This window comes from Canis lupus, chromosome 2, assembly GCF_003254725.2.
Source record: "Canis lupus dingo isolate Sandy chromosome 2, ASM325472v2, whole genome shotgun sequence".
NCBI classification, from domain to species: Eukaryota; Metazoa; Chordata; class Mammalia; order Carnivora; family Canidae; genus Canis; species Canis lupus.
Genome location: NC_064244.1, coordinates 70,957,777 through 70,982,516, shown reverse-complemented (window position 1 = coordinate 70,982,516; position 24,740 = coordinate 70,957,777). Strand labels below are relative to the sequence as shown.

The 24,740-nt window shown below is 51.5% G+C and overlaps 1 protein-coding gene across 1 annotated transcript; it reads left to right on the top strand.

Moving 5' to 3' along the window:
* The first annotated feature begins 518 nt into the window (after positions 1-518).
* SMPDL3B (sphingomyelin phosphodiesterase acid like 3B) lies at positions 519-23,870 on the top strand. The gene is made up of 8 exons (XM_025448015.3): positions 519-897; positions 11,392-11,605; positions 15,246-15,343; positions 18,890-19,033; positions 20,025-20,197; positions 20,531-20,711; positions 20,794-20,927; positions 23,505-23,870. The coding sequence occupies exons 1-8, from the start codon at positions 837-839 to the stop codon at positions 23,868-23,870; spliced, it is 1,371 nt and encodes a 456-aa protein (XP_025303800.1). The 5' UTR covers positions 519-836.
* The last annotated feature ends 870 nt before the right edge of the window (positions 23,871-24,740 follow it).

The following is a 24,740-nucleotide window of genomic DNA, read 5'->3' as shown; positions in this document are numbered from 1 at the left end:
TCATGAATAAATAAATAAAATCTGAAAAAAAAAAAAAAGAATGATTCTGTACAGTTGGGTGGGGGTACAAACGAAGTAGATTGGCCATAAGTTCCTAATCACTGGAATTGGAAGATGGGTGCCGAGGGCTCATGATCTATTCTCTCTATTTCTGTTTATGTTTGGCAATTTCAATAATGAAAGAAGAGATTAGGCCCATCACCTCCCTTTCCTCAAGAGTTAGATTCCTCCTCTGGGCTTGTCAAGCCACCTAACACGCAAAGCTGCAGTCCATTGGTTTCCTTCTCCCTCTTGAAGGCAGGGGCTGCCGTGGGTCCCCTCCATTTTCTGGGGATGTGGCTCCTGGCATAAATGTGTGACCTAGTCTTGGTTGGCATGTGGTAGGGCATCTGGAGCTCCAGCTAGCAGTAAGTTCCTTTGATGGCAAAGGCCAGAATCTCATCCAGGTCTGTCTGTTGGGCCGGGGTGGGGCAATGTAAAAGCTTGGAAAGTAGATGATTTTGCCACTCAGTGATTGGGGCTGGGCCAGTTTCCTGGGGAATCTGGTTGCTGTCTGGACAGACGTGCTCTGAGGAACAGGCAGGACAAGTGCTGCTTTCTACCTCAGAGTTCAAAGGCCTGGCTGGTGCATCTTCTTGGGCAAGCCCAGCTCACACCCTGCCAGGCAAAGGAGGAAAAGCCAGAGGAGGCAGTGCCTCGGATGACTGGGCACACAGGGAAATAGGACGGAAACTTCTGCTTGGGCCCATGGCCACAAGCACCCAGAGAGGAAACCTGTAGTGTCATCCACAGTTCCTGGAGAATCCAGAGGCTCCCTTAGAAAGTGAGCCCCAAGGATGAGGCTGCTCAAGCTGCTAATTTTCCTGGCCCACTGGGGAGTCGCCAGAGCTGAACCAGGTAGGTGCTGCAAGTGCCTTCGTTTTGTACTATGAACTTGGGATCCGTGGCTCCTGGAAGCTGCCCAAAGAATGCTGAAAGTGCTGCTTAAAAATAGCAAGGCAGGAAGCAGGGAGGTCAGGAAGAGAGTTAGTGAGTGGTGGGGGTATTCTTTGAGCCTAAAGATTTTTTAAAATGTATTTATTCATGAAAGACAGAGAGAGAGAGAGAGAGAGAGAGAGAGAGAGAGAGGCAGAGACACAGGCAGAGGGAGAAGCAGGCTTCCTGCCAGGAGCCCAATGTGGGACTTGATCCCAGATCCCGGAATCATGCCCTGAGCTGAAGGCAGATACTCAACTGCTGAGCTACCCAGGTGTCTCTAAAGATTTTTTAAAAATATTTTATTTATTTATTCATGAGAGACACACACAGAGAGACAGAGACATAGGCAGAGGGAAAAGCAGGCTTCCCACAGGAAGCCTGATGCGGGACTCAATCCTGGGATCCCGGGATAACGACCTGAGCCATAGACAGATGCTCAACCACTGAGCCACCCAGGTGTCTGGAGCCTGAAGATTTTAAGTGGAGGCCGGAACTGACCAGGCGAGGGATACTGACTTTGCTAAGAGTTCATGCGTAAGAGCCAGCCCTCTGGTAGAGGTAGTTGGTGGCAGGCAGGTTTGTGGAATCATTCAACAAACATTGGTTACGGGCCTTCTGCATATCACACAGCATTCTAGGAGCCAGGAATGCAGCAGGAAAGAAAAGAATCAAAGCCCCAGTCCTAGTGAGGCATTCCTTCAACTAGGGAGAAGCAGACCAAAAGACACATGAACAAGTAAATGGATGATATTCCAGGAGTAATAAGTGTTCGGGAGAATTATAAAGCAGAATAAAGGGGTGGGAGTGGGGCTGGGGGTACTTACGGTGTGGCCAGGGAGTGCCATTTGAGTAGAGACCCGAGTCAGTGAGGGAGGGAGCTGTATGGACATCCAGGAGATCATTCCAGCAAGAGAGCTCAGAAAGCACACAGGCCCTGCGCCTGACACTCTGGGGGTGCACGTGAGGATGAGCCCGGGGCCAGAGTGGCTGGAGCAGGGTAGGCAAGGTGGGTGGCAGAGATGAAGTCGGGGACCACGGGAGTGGGGCTCGGGGCTGGCACCAGCTCACATATAAACATGTAGATAGCGTGAGGACTCAGGGTGGGATGGAACATCATTGGAGGGTTTTAGGCAGAGCTATGGGGTGATCTGACTCCTGTAAGCTTAAACGGCGCCCGGGGCTATGCACTGAGAAGAGACCATAGTGGGACAGAGGCAGGGTGACCAGATTATCTCATTGTGCCTGAGATTTGCCTCCTTTTAGCACCTGGAGTTCGGTGACCTGGGCACTCCCTCAGCCCTGGGCGCACTGGGGAGGGGGGGGGGTTGGTCACCTCAGTAAAGGAGAAACAGCCAGACCCATGGTTGTTGTCATCCTCCAGCGAGCCAGACCTCCCGGCTCTTGTCATCCTCCAGCGAGAGGAGATGGAGGCTCGCCAGGATGGTAGGAGCAGGGCTGGCTGGAGATGGTCTGATTCTGGACAGGACTTGCTGGCAGATGGTGGGGGTGACAGGAGGACTCCAGGGTGACTCCAGGGTTCTGTCTCAGTAGCTGGGAGGACAGAACTGTCATTGGTGAGGCGCAGGAGGAGAGGATGGCAGTTTGATCAGGGATGTGTCCAGTTGGAGATGCCTGTTAGATTTCCCTGTGGTGGAAGACGAGTCAGTGGGCAGGCTGGACCTGTGATTCTCCTTAGGATCCTAGGTTGTCCTTTCCTGGAGTTCTGGGATGGGACCTTACAGGTGACCCAACACCCTTTCTGTAGCGGCAGAAAGAAGGATGAAAGAGGGAAGGGAAAGGCTCAGGGCTCTGCTCGTTGTCTGTTCTGTGGGGCTCAGTTCTCTCAGGCTGGAGCCTGAAGGGCTGGTGGCCTCTAGGGACTGCCTTGGTCAGTGCACACCCTTGGACACTGCCCAGGAGTAGCTGGGAGCCCTGGCCAAGTGCTCTGCATGCATGGCTGGGCATCTCAGAGGCCAGCGAGGTGGAACGCCAGGGCCTGGGGCCAGGAGACCAGAGCAAATTGCCAGAGAGGGACTAGGCTCCAAATGCTGTGACCCAAATGCGGAAATATCATGGGGACAAGCCCTGCGATTGTGCCATTCCCTGTGAGGGCAACTTGCCTGGGAGAAGGCTGAGTGGCAGTCCTCCTTCCATCCAAGAGGCAGACCCTAGCCACTCCCTGGGGACCTGGGGGCCCTGCCAGCCTGACTGGAGAACAGAAATGGTTGGAAGCATCTCCCACTCTCTCCGTCCTTCACTTTCAATATGCTTGCTTGGAAATCCAAACACCAGTGGGCGGGCAGCCTCAGAGGCCACCCCAGAGTCCTAGTGGTTAGAAAGGATCCCCCTCCCCACAAATGCACTAAGACGTTCATTGTAGTGTTGTTTACTGTAGTGAAAAATCCTGACAGCAATAATGGAATAGCTGAATGGATTGTGGTAAAACCACCCGGTGGAAAAGTTTCAAGGCGATTCAGCAAAACCAAAAACAATAGTGACAATTATTAAGTACTTGTTTTGTGCCAGGCACTGCTGAAGTTCTCACGTAATACCCTCTCGACAGCCTTGTCAAGCAGGGATTATCGAAGTCGCTGAGGAAGTTAACTAACTACCCCAAGGTTACACATGTAGTGTCTGAGTCAGGACATGAGCCCAGGCTGTACAACCTCACCTTGTTTATAAAATGATGCTGTCAAAATAAACCAAGAAACACTGGAGGTCAGTGTGAAGAAGAGCTAACATTTTTTTTTGGGGGGGGGGCGGTTTGAGATTTATGATGGCCCAAGCTGGTGCCAGTTGCTTGACGTCTACTGTTCATTCAAAACCCACTTGAAAAATGAAAGAAGAAAAACCTCCTTTGGTTTTTATAGTCCCTATAAAGCAGGTATTATACTCATTATACCCATTTTGCAGATGAGGAAAATGAGAGTCAGAGGATGCACAACACTTGCCCAAGTCCCCAGAGTCAGGAAGTGGCAGGACCAAGTCTGTTCTCAGCTGCCTTACACACTATGCCCCATGAAGGGTCCTCCTGGGATGGTGGGTTTTATAGGGACTATTTTTTCCTCTTTTCTCCAGACTTTCTGGAATGTATCTATCTATACTTTAAGAACAAAATTACATTTTTAAAAAGATTTATTTATTTGTATATTTATTTATTTATGATAGAGAGAGAGAGAGAGGCAGAGACACAGGAGGAGGGAGAAGCAGGCTCCATGCCGGTAGCCTGATGTGGGACTCGATCCCAGGACCCCAGGATCGCACCCTGGGCCAAAGGCAGGTGCTAAACCGCTGAGCCACCCAGGGATCCCCAGAACAAAATTACATTTTAGAGGAATCCCTTACAGCACCTGTAAGTTTTCTCCGAATCTGACACTTTCCTGAAGTGCAGGAGAAGGTGGAGACACCCCGTCAGAGAGCAAGCATACCTGCTCTGCCTCGAACTGTGGGGTTTCTACTTCCACCTTCCTTAGCCAAGAGCTTGGGTGGGGCACCAGCTTGTTGGCTCCGACTCCTCCCACGTATCCCCTACGCAGCACTGTGTTTATCCTTCAGCTTCTAATTGCAGAGAAAGGGACAATCCCTTTCGGTGTGGGTCAGCATGGGAGGCAAACAGTTCCCTCAAGAATAAAGCCTATGGGGCTGTCATGTGAAGAGAGAGCAATCTATGGACGTAACACTAGGGGTCAGTCAATGTTGGATTTAACAAGGGAAGCTTCTGTGTTTCAGAGGGCCTCAGTTTATAGGGGAGGAGGGTTATTGCCCAGGGTCAAAAGCAAAAGACTAAAATAGAGACCAGGATCGCCTTGTGATGTGGCTTATACACGGTAAGAGAGAAAAGTCATGGAATCACAGAGCATTAGAACCAGCAGGACCTTCAAATAACTTTGTGCAAGACTTTCATCCTACGCTCGAGGTAACAGAGGCTCCAGAAAAGAAGAAAAATTGAGGCCTGAGGGACAGAGTGGCCCAGAATATGCACCCACGCTGGCTTGTCCACCACGTGGCCAGGGGCTCTATCTGAGATCACTCCTCTCATCCACGCCTTTATTACTGTCATCATTACGCCCATTTTACAGATGAGGAAACTGGGACTCAGCTGGGGAAATCTCTTATTCAAGTTGCCATTGCCAATGTGGAAGAGTCAAGGTTCAAAACCAGATTTCCCTTATTCCAAGTTCCATGCATGCCCTTTCCAAAACAACCTGCTGCCATAAGCCAGAAAACCTGGGTCCTACCTTTCAATACCTATGTGATCTTGAGCCTCTATGTCACTATCTGTAAAATAGGATAATGATAAAGTAGAGATTAAATATGATAGTTAAGTGAGATCATACACACATATTGTAATGTGCTGTAAAAGTTTAAAGGATCTTTTTTTTCCCTTAAATATCCAAGGTCACACTGCTTGCTAGCGACAGAGTAAAGTGCATTGTGATCATTTCTACTCTGACACGATGCAAATCACAGGTCTGCCACTAGCTAGCTCACTTTCTTCATCTATAAAATGGTACAATAATAGAATATATTTCATAATTTTGTCATGAGTAGAGTGCATGGGTAGAGTGCTTGGCACAACATCTGGCATTCAGTTAGGCGCTAAATGAAAGGCAGGTGTCCTTCTGCCTTCCTTTTCTTGCCTCCAACTGTAGGTAGACTCATCTTTTGGTCAGTTTAAGACCTTCTTAGGCTCTAGGAATTATTTTTGCAAGTCTCCCTCCCCCTATCAGGCATCATAGTTAAAGAATCTCACATTATATGATTTTACTTTATTTTAAATTTTAAAAGATTTTATTTATTCATGAGAGACACACAGAGAGAAGCAGAGACACAGGCAGAGGGAGAAGCAGGCTCCCTGCAGGGAGCCAGATGCGGGACTCGATCCCAGGACCCCTGGGTCATGACCTGAGCCAAAGGCAGATGTTCAACCACTGAGCTGCTCAGGTGCTCTACATTATATAATTTTAATAAACTTTAAAATACATTATTGTTGTTGGGTTTTTTAAAAAAGATTTTATTTATTCATTCATGAGAGACATACAGAGAGAGAGGCAGAGACACAGGCAGAGAGAGAAACAGGCTCCATGCAGGGAGCCCGACTCGGCACTCCATCCCAGGACCCCGGGATCACGCCCTGAGCCAAAGGCAGACACTCAGCCACTGAGCCACCCAGGTGTCCCTACATTACTGTTTTTAAAATGAATTATTGATTTTTGATGGTATTGTTTTTTTCCCTGAACTTGGGAGCCAATGCATTTTTTTTTCAGCTCTCAAACATTCCCCTGTCCCTTACAAGGCTACAAGGCCCTAGCCCCTATATTTGTTGTCCCCTGTGGACAAGGAGGCCTGGTGACCCTTTGGTGATGGAGAAGGAAGACCAGGAGACTGTTTTGCCTGCCCAGGGATGGGAAGCAGAACTGAGCTCTCAAAATTTATTTTTATTTTTATTTTTTTAATTTTTATTTATTTATGTATGATAGTCACAGAGAGAGAGAGAGGCAGAGACACAGGCAGAGGGAGAAGCAGGCTCCATACACCGGGAGCCCGATATGGGATGCGATCCCGGGTCTCCAGGATCGCGCCCTGGGCCAAAGGCAGGCGCTAAACCGCTGCGCCACCCAGGGATCCCTCAAAATTTATTTTATTAAAGATTTTGTTTATTTAGTTTAGGAGGGGGGAAAAAGTGAGCAGGGGGAGGAGCAGAGGGAGAGGGACAAGCATATTCCACTCTGAGCGTAGAGCCCAACATGGGTTTGATCTCAGGTTCGAGCCTGAGATTATGACTTGAGCTGAAACCAAGAGCCGGATGCCCAACTGACTGAGCCATCCGGGTGCCTCCCTGAACTCTCAAATTTTAAACTAGAGGGAGGACTGTGGCCACCAGCCCTTTGCTCAAGGAGGGCCATCCAGGAGGAGACAGGATCTGTCTTCACATTGTTCTGCTTCAAATTCTGGCCCTGGATCTGCACTTTATCTGCAGAGGACAGTAGCTAAGGGGACTCTGGGGTGACAGGGGGAAGGTTGCAGCCACTCCCCCCTCATCCCATCTCCCTCCCAAGGTGAAAGGGGGACTTGCAGGACACCCCCCCCCCCCCCCCCCGCAATCAAATTCAGAGTACCTGCTGTTTCGCAGTGCTGAGTGCCTCGGCAGTATCTCAATTAACCCTCACATGGACCCTGAGAGGTAGGAGGCACTGTAGTCCCCCTTTTACAGATGAGGAAACTGAAGCACAGAACTGCTCATGCTCACATAGCTAGTGGGCAATGGAGCTGGAATTCCGTGCTCTCAACCACTCGCTGTAATTGGTACCAAATTTATTCATAGTCTCCATGGTTAATGAACAATAATGACAGCTAAGACTGATACAGCTTTTCCTAAAACTGAAGGAACTCATGAATACTTTCTTACTGTAAAAGATTCAGGCAGTATGGATATATAAAGACTCTTCATTTTAGTGGGACCCTCAGGTGAGGCATCTGCCCAGTGAAGTCTGAGGAACTCTGGTCTAAGAGTAAAGTGTTGAAGTGCCTGATTCCCCACACCTTCCCAGTCTCTCCTGGCCCCAGGGGTCACTGCCAGGGACAGCAGGTGTATCGGGATTCTTCTCCACCAGCCCTTTCTCTTTATTATTTTATTTGCTGCTTGCAGACAAGCGGGCCAGATGTCAAGCACCTATAGGCTCAGCAAGGCTAACCAGCTTGTCAGAATCCTCAGCCAACACACCGAGGAGCCTGCATTGGAAACCAGATAACTCACCTCCCTTAGGGTCCTTCTATTCACCTTCTCCATGATGTTTTTGAGCTTAATTCCTCATAGTCTGTGACTACTTCCATAGAAGCCTGTGGCTCCCACTGTTTTATGGGCAACATGTGTGTCTTATGAAAGCCATCTTCTGGAGGCTGAGTCAACATTTTGTCTCAGCTTTGGAGTCAGAGAGGGCTGGGCTTGAACCTCAGTTTCCTCATCTGTGAAATGGGCATAAGAACCCTACCTCACAGAATGGCTGCAAGGATGAAATGAGATGAGCGTGTGAAGGGCACCTAGCTCACATTCTCTGAGTGTGTATTAGTCCCCTCATCCTCCCCACAGTCTCGCTCATTCATTGAATACATGTTTGGGCGTCTTCCACACCCCAGGCATTGTTCTAGGTGCCGAGGACACAGAGATGAACAAGACAGGCCACACACTCTCATGGCACTGACACTGTAGACAAGGAAGATGGATGATAAACAAGTCAGCGAGATAATTTCATTACGTGAGAGCGCTCTGGAGAAAATAAAAGTGAAGGAGGTGATAGCTAGTGACCAGATGGGTGGTGAGGGGTGGGACTGGAGAAGAAGTTGTCAAGGAAGGCTTCTCTGAGGTGGTGACCTTTTGAGTTGAGGCCTGAGTGGGGAGGAGAAAGCAGCCGTGGGATCACTGACCTGGGGAAGATTGGGTTAGGCAGCAGAGGAACCAGGCAAAAGGCTGTGCGAGGTGAATGAGTGGGCTGAGTTGCTCCGTGTGAGGTCTGGGTGATCTACCTCCATAATGAAGCCACCAGAGCCCAAGGAGGTGGAGACCTCTGCTCTCCGTGCTATTCCGTCCACTATCGTAGCTTCTCCTGGAAGCTCTGGGAGGCCTCTGGGGCACGTACACACACACACGTGCACACACACGTCACTCCTGGGGAGGCTGGAAGGAGTTTCAGTTCTGTGCTCCGACTAGACTGGAGCTTGTGGGAAGAGGGAACCTGCCAGCTGATGACCTGTGAGCCTGTCAGCAGACAAGGACTTTCTGAAGTGAAGCAACATTCACTGAGTTTTTTGAGGGCTGACATCAAAGGGGCAGAACCGCTCACTGTTTAAGATTAGTTGAGAAAGGAGTCTGCTTGAGGCCCAGGAATGGTCTCTGCATGGCCTTCGGAGGAAGTCAGGGCACCACACTCTGGAGAGAAGGGCGAAGGGCCTCTTGCTGCATCTGACCTGGCCAGCGGGTCTCAGGCTTGGAAGCAGGTGCGCCCCCTTTCAGTTTCTGTGCAGGGGCTCAGGAAAACCCACCAACTCTGCCCATTTACTAGTTGAAATGGGGCAGTTAGTTTCTTTGGCTTGGGGTTTTGTCTCCGTAGGAGTAATTTCGCATATATTAATCACAATTTGTATGACAAATTTTCATTCCCCCAATTATAAACAAAGACTCTCAGTTTGGGTAAAAAATAAACAAGCAGGCATAGGCTGTCTACAAAAAGACACATAAAAAAAAAAAAAAAAAAAAAGGCACCGGTTTGGGGCCCCTGGCTGGCTCAATCGGTAGACATCCAACTCTTGATCTCAGGGTCATGAGTTCAAGCCCCATATTGGGCATGGAGCCTACTTCAAAAATAATAATAATAACAAAAGAAAGACACTGGTTTTACCCCCTTAGCAATCACATCTTCCTGGGAGAACACTGAGAACCACACGCCGTCCACCGTTTACCGTGTCATCTCAGAAGGTTGACATCTTAGACTTAGTTCCCTTATCTGCAAAATTGGGATAATGATCAATGTAGTTGACCCTTGAACGACACAACCTTGTACTGCGTAGGTTCACTAATACACAGATTTTTTGATAAACCCAGTACTATAATGTATTTTCTCTTGGGATTTTTCTTAGTAACATTTTTTCTTTAACTTACTTCATTGTACAAATACGGCATATAATATATATACAAAATATGTGTTAGTCGGCTAACACTGTTAGTAAAGGCTTCTGGTCAACAGTAGGCTATTAATTACTGTTACATTTTGGGGAAGTCATAAGTTATGCACAGATTTTTGACTATGGGGATTGGTGCCTCTAACCTGCACTGTCCCAGGGTCAACTGTACCTTCAGGGCTGTGGTGACTGTGTAATGAATGACCTTGGGAGGGATCATGATTTACTTAATCAGTCATTTGCACCTTAATGTAAATAAGCTTCTGATCCTTTCCTGGGACCAGGTTTAGATAAGGAGAAGTGAGAAGTCTTGGAGAGAGGATCAGGGGCTGGACTTTGCCTTCCCAATTCTCCTAGAGCCACGCTGAGTGTCCTGTGGCTTGGGTGGTGCCCCGGCTTTCCAACCTTGAAGGCAACCCTGGGAAGCTAGGACTCCCAGGCCCAGGCAGGGATTTGCTGGGCTGGGGGCAGGGCTGGGGGTATGACTGTCAACACTGAGTGATACAGGAAATGGAGGAGGAAGTGACAGCAATGATGGATGGGGAGGAAGTCCCAGGCCTCACCCTAGTCTTAGCCAAAAACACAGAATTTAGGGCAGCGCCTAAACCTGTTCAATAAGCATTGTTGTAACTACTTATCTAAGGCCCTGTGTTGGGTTCAGATGACAAATCCACCCCATGGGAACTGTTTCTTTGTTTGGATTCCTTTCTCTCCATCACACCAAGAGATTTTTTTTTTTAAGATTTTATTTATTTATTGATGAGAGACACAGAGAAAGAGGCAGAGACATAAGCAGAGGGAGAAGCAGGCTTCCTGAAGGGAGGGGAGCCCGATGCAAGACTTGATCCCAGAACCCCGGGATTATTACCTGAGCCGAAGGCAGACGCTCAACCACTGAACCACCCAGTGGTGGTTTTTTTTTTTTTTTTTTTTTTTTTTTTAAGATTTTATTTTTAAGTAATGTCTATATCCAACATGGGGCTTGAACTTACAACCCTGAGATCAAGAGTCGCATGTTCCTCAGACTGAGCCAGGCAAGCACTCCTCATGCTGAAAGATTTTGGACATTTTAGCCACCCTCGGTTGGAAGCAAGGCCAAGTTTCAGTGGACCACTCCCAGCTGCACTCAGAATTGCTAGCCACTACACACACAAGAAGTTCAGCCCAATCTGAAGTTGTGTTCCTCCTTTTCTTGTCCAGCACTCTTGAATTCCATCTCCACACACGTTCCCCAGGCCTTTGCTGGTATTAATTCACAAGACCTTACTATGCAATTGGTGCTATAAACCTTCTCCCAGGTCAGATTTTTGTATATATTTCCCTGTAGCCTGAGAAGATCTGGCTCCAGTTCTGGACTCAGAGAGGTGCAGCGAGTCACCCAAGGTCACACAGCTTGTAGGTGGCTCCAGAGCTCGAGTGCTAACCGAGTGCTTAACCATGACACTCCTCAAACTTTGCTTTCAAATAAGCACTCTGCTTAGAAGCCCCAAAGGATTCTTTTGAGAGTCATGAAGTCCAATTCCTGTGCTGCTGGGTCCCCTGAGGTGGGGAAATGGAAAGGTCAAAGGTCACAGGGCAAGGTCAGACATGTGGCTCTTTCTCTCTGAACCCTGGCTTCTGAGGAGACTTCGTTTCACATTTGCAGCTCTTCTCCCAGCTCAGGACCCCTCCTGGGCTTCCTCCCCGTCTAGGCTCAGGGAGGTACCAGCATCCAAGAGGGTCTCCTTTCCCCTGCAGGGAAGTTCTGGCACATATCTGACCTGCACCTTGACCCTGACTACAAGGTATCCGAAGACCCCCTCCAGGTGTGCCCATCGGCTGGCTCGCAACCGGTGCCCAACGCAGGCCCCTGGGGTGACTACCTCTGTGACTCCCCCTGGGTCCTCATCAACTCCTCCATCTACGCCATGAAAGAGATTGAGCCGGAGCCAGACTTCATCCTCTGGACTGGGTGAGAGCAGTCACAAGGGCTATAGTTCACTGGGCCGCTGCTGTGTGCCACCTGCTGGCCTGGCCCCCTCCCCACCCTGTCCCCCTTACTCCCGATTCAGAGAGGATGCACGTGAGGCTCCAGGGGCACGACCTGCCCAAGGGACAGTGGGCCTGGCTGGCCCCACAGCCTGTGCCCTTGACTCTGTGTCTCCTAGCCTTAGCAGAATGCACCTCTCTGAGGCTGGGGATGCAGTCATGGCACATCTGGTATCTGGAGAGCTTCTGGCTTTTATTTTATTTTTTTTTAAAGATTTATTTATTTATTTGAGAGGGGGAGAGATAGCGCAAGTAGAGGGAGGGGCAGAGGGAGAGGGAGAGAGAAAACCCCCAGCAGACTCCCAGCCAGGGTGGAGTCCCACACTGAGGCTTGATCCCCTGACACTAAGGTCATGACCTGAGCTGAAGTCAAGAATCAGAGACTTAACAGATTGTGCCGGGATCCCTGGGTGGCGCAGGGGTTTGGCGCCTGCCTTTGGCCCAGGGCGCGATCCTGGAGACCCGGGATCGAATCCCACATCGGGCTCCCGGTGCATGGAGCCTGCTTCTCCCTCTGCCTGTGTCTCTGCCTCTCTCTCTGTGACTATCATAAATAAATAAATAAACATTTAAAAAAAAAAAAAAAAAAATAACAGATTGTGCCACCCAGGTGCCCCGGGAACTCCTAGATTTTAAGTCAGGGGGATGAATACTGGGGTCATTCCCACCAGGGTTTAGGGACTCTAAGCCCTAGAGATCCACATGAAGAGAGGGAAGAAGGGAGGGGGGCTGAAAGTGGTCCTGGCTTTGGGACCAAGTGCCCTGGCTGCCCTGGCCCTGGGGGTTCTCACCGGTCAGAGCACTGCTCTGCTGAGGATAGCTTGTGGGGTGATTTCTACTTAGCCAGACTCCATTTCTGCTCCTCATCCAAGGATGCTGCTGTGAGTCCTCCAGCTTCCCTCAGAACTGGCTGTCCTTGTCACTCATGGTCCCGGCTCCTTTTTCCCTCCCTTGGCAGGTGGCCTGTCTGGTGCTCAGCCCTGGGTAGACACTGGGGAGCTGAGATGAAAGAAACCTGGAGCTCCCGGTCTTGTGGGCGTTACAGACAAACGCATGGACCATCATATCCCTGCCAGGAAAGAGGGGAGCACTGGGGGTGTGGGAGCTTTTCCAGGGCACCTGACTCCATCCGGCCGGTTGGGGGAGGACTTCTCACAGGAAGTGGCAACCAGGGAGCTAGGGGGGAAGGTTGGCAGGTGCTCTGACTTCCTGCTCCTTTGTCCAGCCTCCATGGACACTTGCACAGGACAGGATCAAACCCATCCTGCCCCCAGCTGTCCACCGGTGTGGTGTAGGAATGACTGGGAATGACCCCCAGATGGACCCTGTGGTCGGCAGCGGGAGGCTGCAAGGCTGGACACTTCAGAAATGTGACAGTGTCTCAGGAGGGGCCTGGGCGGCTCAGGAACCAGCGTAAGAAGAGAGTGAGCTCTCAGGCTGTGACCCTGAACTCTCCCTCCTAAAGGGATCTTGCTCCAGCAGCCTCTGGATTTTCCAAGGAGGGACCCTGGGAGGAACACGTAACACTCTGAAAGTCATGATTCCTCTGGGAAAGGCGACTGCTTTGGGATATTCACATCCTTCCACAGAAACATCATGTTGGGCAGCCCCGGTGGCACAGCTGTTTAGCGCTGCCTGCAGCCCGGGGTGTGATCCTGGATACCTGGGATCAAGTCCTGCGTCGGGGTCCCTGCATAAATTAAAATCTTAAAAAAAAAGAAAGGGAAAGAAAGAAGAAAGAAAGAAAGAAAGAAAGAAAGAAAGAAAGAAAGAAAGAAAGAAAGAAAGAAACATCATGTTTCCGAGAAATCTCTGACACCTAGAGGAGGTGTATCATGTTGAATGAGATGACCTCTGGGACCTTTTATAATTCAATTTCTAAAAAGTTTAACTTCTCTGGGCGAGTTGCAATCTCTTAGGGGTAGGCTGTAGAAACTGGAAGTGTTTTCTAAAAGAAAGAATTAGATCCTCCAAACTAGAAAACAAAGGGGAGGAATCCCTGGGTGGCGCAGCGGTTTAGCGCCTGCCTTTGGCCCAGGGCGCGATCCTGGAGACCCGGGATCGAATCCCATATCGGGCTCCCGGTGCATGGAGCCTGCTTCTCCCTCTGCCTGTGTTTCTGTGCCCCTCTCTCTCTGACTATCATAAGTAAAAATTAAAAAAAAAAAAAAAAAAAAAAAGGGGAGGGGGTGGTGAATTTTGTTGTTTTTGGACCTGCTGGCCTGTCCCTAGGGAGGCCAGAGTGAATAGGTGCCTCTTGCGGCCCTAGGGAGGGTGTCAGAGACAGAGCAGGGTGTAATGAGGGTAAGCACAGCCTCGAGCCAGCCTCCACCACTTTCTAGTTCCACAACTTACCCAGAATTCTCCACCTCTCTGTGCCTTGTTTCTTCATCTGTCAAATAAGACTAACAATAGAACCCACGCTGGGGGGCTATCATGGATAACTAATTAGGAGATGTAGGTACAACACATCCCTGCACAAAGCAAGCCAGGGTGAGCTGCTAGTAACAGTATCAGTACTACTATGCTAATTAACTTCTGTGGGGGCTATCGAGGCAGCAGCTGCTTCATCCCATTGGGTCCAGCAAGGTCTTCAGACTTTAGATTGTTGGGGCTCCTACCCATCCCACACTGCACCTTTCCCCTTACTCCTCCCTTGCTCCCTGCCCTTGCTGTGCAATTTTTTAAAGCCCAATGTGGGACTTGAACTCATGACCCTAAGATCAAGACCTGAGCTGAGATCAAGAGTCAGATGCTTAAGTGACTGAGAAATCCACGCACCCGTTGTTGTGCATTTCTGAGTTGGAGGCAGGTATTTAGGGCCAAACAGGGGATTAAATGGTCCTGGGGCAGGTCCTGGATCTGTCCATAGAGTAGGATGAACTCTAAGCTCTGAAGCCAGTTCCAAACTCCTTAGGACCCTTGAGGTACAGAGCAGGACTCAGAGATGGCTCTTCCACCCCAAGGTCCCTGGGGGTTTGCCAATGGGACTGGAACCCCCAAGCTTCCCTCTTTACATAATAATATTAACTGCAACCTAGCAGCTACTATTCTTTTATTTTACTTTATTTTTATTTATTTTTTAAAGAGAAAGGAGAAGAGTTTTATTTGAGCTCAAGATAGGATAGCTGCCTGGGAAATATGCTCTTTGCAAGGAAGAAAGTGGTTCCACGAGTCTACATTTTATATGTATAATATCCTCCCCTTGCCCTTTTTAAAAATCTCACAAATACTCTAGGAGTAGGTACCATTATCACCCCTATTTTGCAGATCACGAGGCTCAGAGAGATTAAGCAGTCAGCCTCCTCCTTCTCCAGAGTTTTCAGCGCTCCCAGATCTTGTAGGTTAATATTATTATGTAATAGTGACCCACAGCAGGTCAACGGCAGAGCCCAGGTTTGAACTCTGCCCTGCGTGACCCCTGCCTCCCGGCCAGCCCTTGCCTCACAGGGGGTGTCTGAGGGGCAGTTCCACAGCCCATCTCTCATGGCTGAGCTGCCCCTTTCCTGTCTCGTGCCCCTTCTGAGCTGCCCACACCAAACTGGCTCGGTGGTGTTTTGCAGGGATGACACCCCTCATGTGCCCAACGAGAGGCTGGGAGAAGCAGCCGTGCTGGGAATTGTGGGGCGCCTGACCAGGCTCATCAGAGAGGTCTTTCCAGGTAAGACCCTGCCCTCGTGCTCCCCCTTCACCCTCCCCCCACAACCCCAGCATTTCCAGAAGGTGGAGTAGCAACAGCGGTAAGATGTGGGGAAAGAACCTTCAACCACTGACCATGCTGGCTGCTGGCCAGGCTCCTCACAGTGATCGATGGCTCCTCCGCTTCAGACAACCCTGCGAGGAACACGAGCCATCCCCGGCCTGTGTTTACACGCAGATTCCTATTAAGGGGAGCACCTGACCTTCACAGTCCTCTGCCCCAGCCTGTTTTACACGGGCTCACAGCCCTTCCCAGAGCACCTGCAGCTGCATGGAGGCGCGGTGGCCTGCTGGGTCTCACAGGGACTCAGGCACATAGCCCTGTGTCCTGCTCTGGCCCCGGAGCTCCCACTCACCGCCCTCAAACCACCCCGGCTCCTGGGGCCTCTGGGAGATGCTCCTTTCCAGCCAAGGTGCTGTTCTTGGCGTTCCCAAGGTCTCCAGGGCCCAGGAAAGCAGGCAAAGCCTGTGGGTGATGAGGGAGGCAGTCCCATGGGACTTGACAAGGAGAGCGGGATCTGCACACCCCATCAAAAGGCCCCCCAAAATGTTTTTAAGCAGACTGTGCCAAACACAGGGTGCTGGGGACTGACTCAGGCTCTCAGGCTGCCAGTTGGGGGCTGGTCAGAGCAGCCCGCTAGCCCCCAGCCCTACCTCCTCCGAGTTGGGGCACCACTACATCCTCTAAAGGTCTTACTCCCGGACCCCCAGGACCCAGATATAGATTAATCATAATAAGTCATCGCTGCAGCAGTAACTACATGTGTCTATGTACTGAGTGCTAAGTGGCAGGCACTGCTCTCAAAATATTATATGCTGTGGCTCCTTCATTGTCGTGATGCTCCTGGAGAGAAGTGCTATCAGGATTTCAATTTTACTGGTGAGAAATGTGAGCCCTGGGAGTCAAGTAAACTGGTCAAAGTCACGTGCCAAGGGCAGCGACACAAATCCTGGTTTGAGCACCACTCTTATCCATCACTCCCGCTGCTGCTGTAGGAGGGGCCCTGCTCTGCTGTCACCATCCCACATCTGTCCTCGAGGCAACCTTCTCTCTGCCACCTCCTTCCCTGGACTTGAATCGTTTCGTGCAGAGTTGTCTGGATGTGTAGCTAAGGCACCTGGGGCTCAAAGCTAGTCAGTTTGTAGGGAGGGATTCAAACTCAGATCCAACTCTGAGCACTCCTTCCTCTGCTCCACATGGGCTTCCGGAATAGAAGGGAAATAGTGGACAAGAAAATGCTTTACATGCTCATTACTATGAGTTCACATGCAGATGTCAATTAGAAGATCCTGTAGTTTATTACACATGTGCACATTTTTATTGAATTTCCTAATATCCAACATGCCATCAACCACAACATGCCTCATTATTTTAGGTATTGCTCAGAAAAACATGCTTGTTAAGGTATGACGGCGCTCTCTCATGGCCTCAGGGGTAAGTCACAGCCCACCTGCAGGGACGTTAAAATAAGAACATAGGAGAAGCACTGAAATGAGGTATTATCTTATTTGAGAGTTATAGCAACACAGGCCATGCAGAACATTCTCCATTTTATAAATAAGCTGAATCACAGAGAAGTCAAAGCAAATTGTTAGAGAGGAGGAAGGGACTGGAAGTTGATATCTAGGGTCCACATCATGTGTCATGTGATCTTCCTGCCATGTGCCTACTACCTGCATTTCCCATCAGAGTCACCGTGAGCGCTGGCCCATCTGCTCCAGCACGGCTGAGTGGTGTGCACAGGTGCACTAGGCAAACCGAGCCTGCTCCCGACTCAGGCTTGTCAGTTCCAGGGGAGCCATGCCCCAGAGATTCCATTTTCTGTCTGTGCAGAAGGAGGAAAATAATGGTACCCATCCCGTACGTTGTTGTGAGGATTCAGTAAAGCAATCCACTCACTCATTTAGCCAACAAGTATTTACCGAGGGTCTACTGTGAGGGAGCTATCAAAGGAACTTGGCTGTGAGCTAGATGCCAGGTTGTGCTTCTGCATGTAGGGTGGCTTCTCACCATGCCCAGCACAAAGCAGCAGCAAAGAAGGGGAGAGCTTCTTTCTCTTCTCATCTGTCCTTGGAATTCCAGGGGTTTGTGTTTTTTCTAAATGGATTCTTTTTTTTTTTTTTTTCAAGATTTATTTATATTTTAGCATGGGGGGGGGGGAGAAATAATCTCAAGCAGACTCCTTGCTGAGCATGACCCCAAGATCATGACCTGAGCTGAATCCAGTCTGAATCTTAACTGACTGAGCAGCCCAGGTGTCCCTCTAAATGAATTCTTTTTTTTTTTTTAATTTATTTATTTATTCATGAGAGACATACAGCGAGAGAGAGGCAGAGACACAGACAGAGGGAGAAGCAGGCTCCATTGCAGGGAGCCTGACATGGGACTCCAGGATCAGGCCCTGGGCCGAAGGTGGCGCTACACCGCTGAGCCACCCGGGCTGCTCTAAATGGATTCTTAAGGGCTACCGGCTAGTGGCATGTATGTAAAAGGGGTGAGGTTTTTCCGGGCCGTTATGGAGATGGCTTCTGGGTTTGCAACGATTCCTGATGGGAATGTTACAACCTCCTCCTTCTCCAGAGTTTTCAGCGCTCCCAGATCTTGTAGGCTCCGTGGGGCAAAAAGTTTGTGAAAACTTCTCAAGTGGGAATTAGAGGCTCCAGCCTCCCTCATTGGTTCAAGGTCACTCCCTGGGGAATGCCAAGCTCATGAAAGGGCACAACCCTGCCCTGAGCTCAGAGGACTTTTTGGTTAATTGTCCAATATTTATTGAGCAACTACTACTTGCCAGACATAGACGTAAAATAAAAGCAGGAATGAGGTTCCTGGCAAGGAGGAAGTGACTCTGATGGGTTCCCCTCCCTGAGGGGTCATCCACAAGCCACTTCCTCCTCTGACTCCTGTTCCCCCTTCCCCCCAATCTCCATTGCACACTTCCACAGAAAGTGGCTCTTCCCTTTTTGTGACAGCCCTCACACCTCTATTAACTCAATACCTGTCAACCCTATAGCCCAGCAAGGTCCCTGGGACTAGGAATGGGTGCCTGGTTCCCGGGGCTATGCATCAGTACCCATGAGGTGTTCAATAAACACCTGTTGAATCACGAATGTGTGAAACTCCTAGGGCTCCCAGAGTGAACCAGACCCCTTCCTTACCAGGAAATGGACCTGGAATTGATAAGAACAAGCAGCTCACAATACCCAGGGGCTCACAAGGGATATGACGATCATTTAGGTCTTCTAGCTTTCTTCTCATCCTCTGATGTTTCCTTCCAAGCGGGAAACTTTCTTCTGGGAATGGGGTTAGGAGCTGGAATCAGAGAACTCACTGTTCTTCCTACCCAGATCTGAGCAATGTTGAGCCAGATTGTACTGAATGTTGTTCTCTGCCTGTCTCTGTATTTGTGCTATGGCCCTTGGTTCTTGATGGCCAGTGGCAGGGCAAAAAGTACTAATTCCCCCAAGCGCTTTCACATAAATATATTTATATGTCTCTTTTTCCTCCCAGATACCAAAGTCTACGCTGCTTTGGGAAATCATGACTTTCACCCTAAAAATCAGTTCCCACCAGGAAACAACAACATCTACAATCAGGTAGCAGAACTGTGGACACCCTGGCTCAGTAAGGAATCCATCGCTCTCTTCAAACAAGGTACTAGCACCATTTGCAACTAGAAGCATCTACTTGTCTGCCAGGGTCTGGTCGAATTCTCTTCACAACGACCCCAGGAAATAGGTACTGATTTTATCCCCAGTTTACAGAAAAGGAGACAGAGGCTCGAAGATGTCGAGTCCCTTGGCCAAGGTCAGCCAGCTTAGAGGTGGCCTACTTGAGAGCAGAATCCAGGGCTGGCTCCACTGCCCATGCTCTCCACGGCACTGGGGATCATAAGTGAATGTTTATTGAGCATTTGCTGGTGCCAGGCACTACTCTCAGCATATTCCAAAACTCCTTACGGAAACATGAAAGGGGCAGCGGTCACCTCCAGTTCAGTCATGGTTTCCCACCCTTGGCCCGAGGGACATCTTGGGCCAGATAATTCATTGTGGGGGCCATCCTATGCATTGTAGGATGCTTAGGGGATTCATGGATGCTAGATATGAGTAACCACTGGATACGAGTAACACCTTCCATTGCCAATACAAAAATGTCTCCAGACACTGCCGAATATTCCCTGGGGGACAAAAATCTGTGGCTGAGAACCACTGATCCAGAGACACAGCCAGCCCAAGGTGACCCTGGCCTACTCTCTTCCCTGTCCTCAGTCCCCACTGGTCAAACCCGCCCAGAGGCCTGCTGATTTACTCCACAGAGAGTTGAGTGAACAGGGTTGATGGTGGATCTGCAGGGGCAAATGCATCTTATTGTCATGCACATTATAGAAAGGAAGAAACCAAAGCCCAGAGAGGTGAAGTAAAGATTTTCCCAAGATGCACAGCTAATAAGTGCTAGAGTCAGGACTTGAGCCTAGGCAGCGGGCCTCCAGAGCCCCTGGTCTTGCTCACATGCCCCTCCCATGGGGACGATGGGAAGGGGGATGCAAGGGCGGGAGGAGGTGGGAGTGATGGGGAGGGACACAGAAGCGTTCTCATCAGAGGCAGGGGGCCGGCCCTTCAGATGCTCTCTGGCTGTGACACCTTAGGCGCCTTCTATTCCGAGAAGTTGCCAGGACTGAGTGGCGCTGGGCGAGTCGTGGTCCTCAACACCAATCTGTACTACAGCAACAACGAGCAGACAGCTGGCATGGTGGACCCCGGCCAGCAGTTCCAGTGGCTGGAAGAGGTGCTGACCAACGCATCCCGAGCTAAGGAGATGGTAAGGCTCCTGCCTCCACCTGCTACCTCTCTGGGGTGGACTCTGAACACGTCTCCCACCCCTGTTCGACCTCAGCCACTCGCACGAGGTGCCTAGCTCATGGAGGGTCCTTCATCAGCCTGGCCCGGGAGGGCGCTCCTTCTGTCCTTGCCACAGCCTGTGTAAAAGAGCAGGGTACTCCAGGTGGCAGGCTCAGCACGGGCAAAAGTACAGAGGTGGGAACCACATGGGGGAAAGCCATGGCTGGGTACTCAGTGCTGGAATCTGCCTCAGGAGGGGGCTGGGGGTAGCTTTGAGCATCCCTGAGCCCCCTGGACCACCCCATCCTTGCAGGTGTACATTGTCGGCCACGTGCCCCCGGGATTCTTTGAGAAGACGCGGAACAAAGCGTGGTTCCGGGAGAGCTTCAATGCGGAATACCTGAAGGTGGTCGGGAAGCACCATCGAGTCATCGCAGGGCAGTTCTTCGGGCACCACCACACCGATAGCTTCCGGATGTTCTATGATGATGCAGGTACTCGATGAGGAGGACAGCTGCCAGCCCACCCCCTCCCACTCTTGCCAGGCTCTCAGGCCTGCTATCTCTCTCCTGAAAGGTGCCCCCATCAGTGTCATGTTCCTTACACCTGGAGTCACCCCCTGGAAAACCACCTTACCTGGCGTGGTCAACGGGGCCAACAATCCAGGCATCCGGGTATTTGAATACGACCGAGCCACACTGAGCCTGCAGGTGAGGGGCCCTGGGTCTGCTGGGGCCAGAGCGGGAGGATGGGGAGGGACCGAATGTATTACTGTCTTGCCTAACTCCTTCCAGCTGATCCACTCTCCTCTAGAATTCGGGTTTAGAACCCTTGAGCCACTCCAAATTCTGCAACCAAGTCAGGTCAATTCTTGGTCCCCAGATCTCCCTTCACCCCAGATCACAGCCTCCTACGTGGCCTTCCTACCTCTAGCCCTGCCCTGTCATAGCTCATCTACTCCATACTACAGAAGGCACTAATCTTTTTAAAGCACTTGTCTCTCTCCTGATCAAAAACTTTCAGTGGCTCCCCAGTGCCCACAGATAAACTGGATCCCTTTGGCCTGGTATTCAAGACCTCCCACAGTATGACCTCATGCCCATTGCCTACCTCATGCCTGCACCGACTAGGCCTCAGCCAAAGCAGGCTCCTAACTCATCAAGCAATCCCTCATCTCCTGGGAACTGCTTGTGATTGTTGAAATGGCAAAGAAATAGCATTCCGTAACTTTTTCAACAAAATGTACTATAAGCATCTACCATGAGCCAGGTTGGGCTCAGGAGATAGATAAGTGAACAGCTTTCCTGCAGCTGACAGTCTTACGGGAGGCACACAATAAATAATAAAGGAAAGTTAAGCATGGCATGGAAAGAAGCACTAAGGACAAAGCAGAGTGAGGAGGCAAGCGGGCTTGTTGTCGGGTGTGTGGCACATGCACGTGCATGCTGTGAGGTCGGTGGGACTGGAGTGCCACCAATCGGGTGACATTTGAATTCTGAGTAAATTGAGGGTGGGAACCAGGTGAGGATCTGGGGAAGGTGGAGGAAAGAGCAAGTCAGAGGCCCTGGGTGGGAACATGCATGGTGTGCCAGGGAAGAGCAAGGTCTGTGGCTGCAGAGGAAGGCCCCAAAGGGAGAGTGGAGGGACGAGATCCTGTCAGTCATGATTAGGACTCTGGATCTGGAGGGTTTGGGGCAAATATTCTGGCTTAGAATTTTACAAAATCACCCTGTCTGCTATGCAGAGAACAGGCTGTAGGGGGCAAGGGCAGAAACGGGGGTGACAATGAGTTAGGGGGTGACCCCACAATAACCACTGAGAGAAGACGGTGGTGTGGGCCAGGGTGTGGCAGTGGGGCAGTGAGATGCCTCAGATTGTGCATGTAGGCTGAAGGCCGCGAAGACAGGATTTGCTGGTGGCTGGATGAGGGTGTGAGAGAAAGAGAGGAGTCAAGGCTTTGGCCTCGGTGCCTGGAAGGGTGAAGCCACCCTTTACTGAAATGGGATCACTGTGGGGGGGGGGGCAGGTTTCAGAAGGAGGATCAGAAGTCTGGTTTGGGACCTGTTTACTTTGGAAGGTCTAAATGGTGTCTTAGTGAAAATGTCTGAGCTGAGGAGGCAGCTGGGTATTCCAGCTGGATGCCCAGGAAGAGGCGGGTGTAGAGGTTTAATCCAGTTGTTGAGGGAGGACATTTAAAACTAGGGACTGGGGCAGCCCCAGTGGCTCAGCGGTTTGGTGCCGCCCTCAGCCCAGGGTGTGATCCTGGAGACCTGGGATCGAGTCCTGCACGGGGCTCCCTACAGCAGGAGCCTGCTTCTCCCTCTGCCTGTGTCTCTGCCTCTCTGTGTCTGTCTTATTTATTTAACAAATAAATAAAATCTTAAAAAATAAATAAATAAAACTAGGGACTGGATGAGGTAAGCCAGGTCAGGTCCTTGATTCTAGAGTCAGTGTGCATGGAGAGGTCTGACGTCTTTCAAGAGTGTGGCCTGTTGTCCACATGGGCACTCAGAGGGCCTCAGCACAGGAATCACAGGCTGGCTCCCCACACCCCCCACCCCCAACATGCCCTACATCCTTCTCAGGGAGGGAGTCAGAGACTTTGAATCCTGGCTCCAGCACTCATGACATTTTTGACATCTTCCCGCCTCCACACATCTGTAAAACGGGAGTAACAGTACCTCACAGGGTTTGGAGAGGACCCACTAAAATAATGTAACGTGCCTACGGGGAAGCTGCCATCCATACATGGCAGCTCTTCCTACCCCACTTCTAGTGACCTGAGGCAGGTCCACAAAAGTTAAGTGGAAAGCAGGGAACAGATCAACCTTTCCAGATTCTAGTTCTGAAGATACATGTGATCCCAAACCCTCCTCAACCACAATTCCACAACCTCTTTCAGCCGGGCACCCCATCCCGCTTCTTCAAGTGGCTTTTTATCTGTAAATATTTACTGAGCTTCTCTGGGTACCTGGGACAGAACATGCGGAGGCCGCCGCGGGGTTAGCAACCTGGATTCCAGACCCCGCCCCTGCCACTAAACACCTGTAGGGCCCTGGACAAATGAATTAACCACTTAGGCCTCAGTTTGCCCATCTGTGAAATGGGGGTCATAAGGTCAGTCACCTCATCGGCACAGCGGGCCTACCCGGTAAGTAGGAAATGCTAACCAAAGGCCGGCATTGTGGGAGCTGTAAAGAATCTGGGGGCAAATGCGAGGTGCGGGATTGTGGGGGTGAAAGCTGCCAGCTGCTCACGGCCTGCCCTCCCCCGCGCCCTCCCTCCAGGACATGGTGACCTACTTTGTGAACCTGAGCCAGGCGAACGCGCAGGGGACCCCGCTCTGGGAGCTCGAGTACCGGCTGACCCAGGCCTACGGGGTGCCCGACGCGGGCGCCCGCTCCATGCACGCGGCGCTGGGCCGCATCGCCAGCGACCCCCGCGCGCTGCAGCGCTACTACGTCTACAACTCGGTCAGCTACGACCCCTCGGCCTGCGAGCAGGCCTGCCGCGCCGAGCACGTGTGCGCGCTGCGCGAGGTGGCCTTCGACGCGTACGCCGCCTGCCTGCGCGCCCCCGGCGCCGCGCCCGCGCCCCGGCTCGCGCTCCTGCTCGCGGCGCCGCTGGGCCTGCGCGCGCTGCTCCCGCGGTGACCCGGGGCCGCCCGGAGCAGCCGCCGCTCGGGGACCAGGCCCGGAGACCCCCCCTCCCCACCTCGGCACGGGGTTTAAAAGTTTCATTGGGAAAACAATGCTCACCGAGCATCTTATGCTGTGCGTCTTTCCTCTTAGTATATAAGTAATGTGTGTGTGTTTTTTTTTAAGATTTCATTTATTTATTCATGAGACACACACACACACACACACACACACACACACACACACACACACACACACACAGAGGCAGAGCCACAGGCAGAGGGAGAAGCAGGCTCCGTGCAGGGAGCCCGAGCCGGACTCGATCCCGGGACTCCAGGATCACGCCCTGGGCCAAAGCGGCGCTAAAGCGCTGCGCCCGCCACCGGGGGACCCCTATGGATAATGCTGAATGCAACTCCCCTGCGCAGTTTCTGGACGGGTCTTGCAGGTCCCCCCACCCTGGCCTCCCCGCGTGTGGATGGTCCGAGTACCGGGGGCCTCCGGGGAGGGGCGCCCCGCGGGCCCGTGCCCTCGGGCTCAACGGGCGCTCGGCCCGCTCGAGGCACACCCGCTTTGCGAAGTCCCGCCGTCGGGGAACAGAACCCGCCTCGCTGTCCCGCGACCGCGCGGATGCGAGGGGTCGCAGTCCCAGCCCGGGCGCCGCTCTCCGGGCCCTTCCGTCGTCTCCATCGCAAAGCGAGGCGAAGAGAAGTCCGGGGAGGCTAAGGACGGACGGAGTGGCCGGCGGTCTCCGGGCCCAGCGGCCCTCGGGCGCGGCGGGGCCGGCCTCCCGGGGCGCCGGCGGGCGCGGGCCGCATCGCGGGCGCCCCCAGCTGCGGGGTCCGCGGGCCTCGCTCCTCCCCGGACGGGGCGGGGCGGGGAAGT

Coding starts and splice junctions, on each gene's coding strand:
- SMPDL3B (XM_025448015.3), top strand. CDS start 837: ATGAGGCTGCTCAAGCTGCTAATTTTCCTGGCCCACTGGGGAGTCGCC. Junction 898..11,391: donor AGTCGCCAGAGCTGAACCAG/GTAGGTGCTGCA, acceptor TTTCCCCTGCAG/GGAAGTTCTGGCACATATCT. Junction 11,606..15,245: donor GACTTCATCCTCTGGACTGG/GTGAGAGCAGTC, acceptor GGTGTTTTGCAG/GGATGACACCCCTCATGTGC.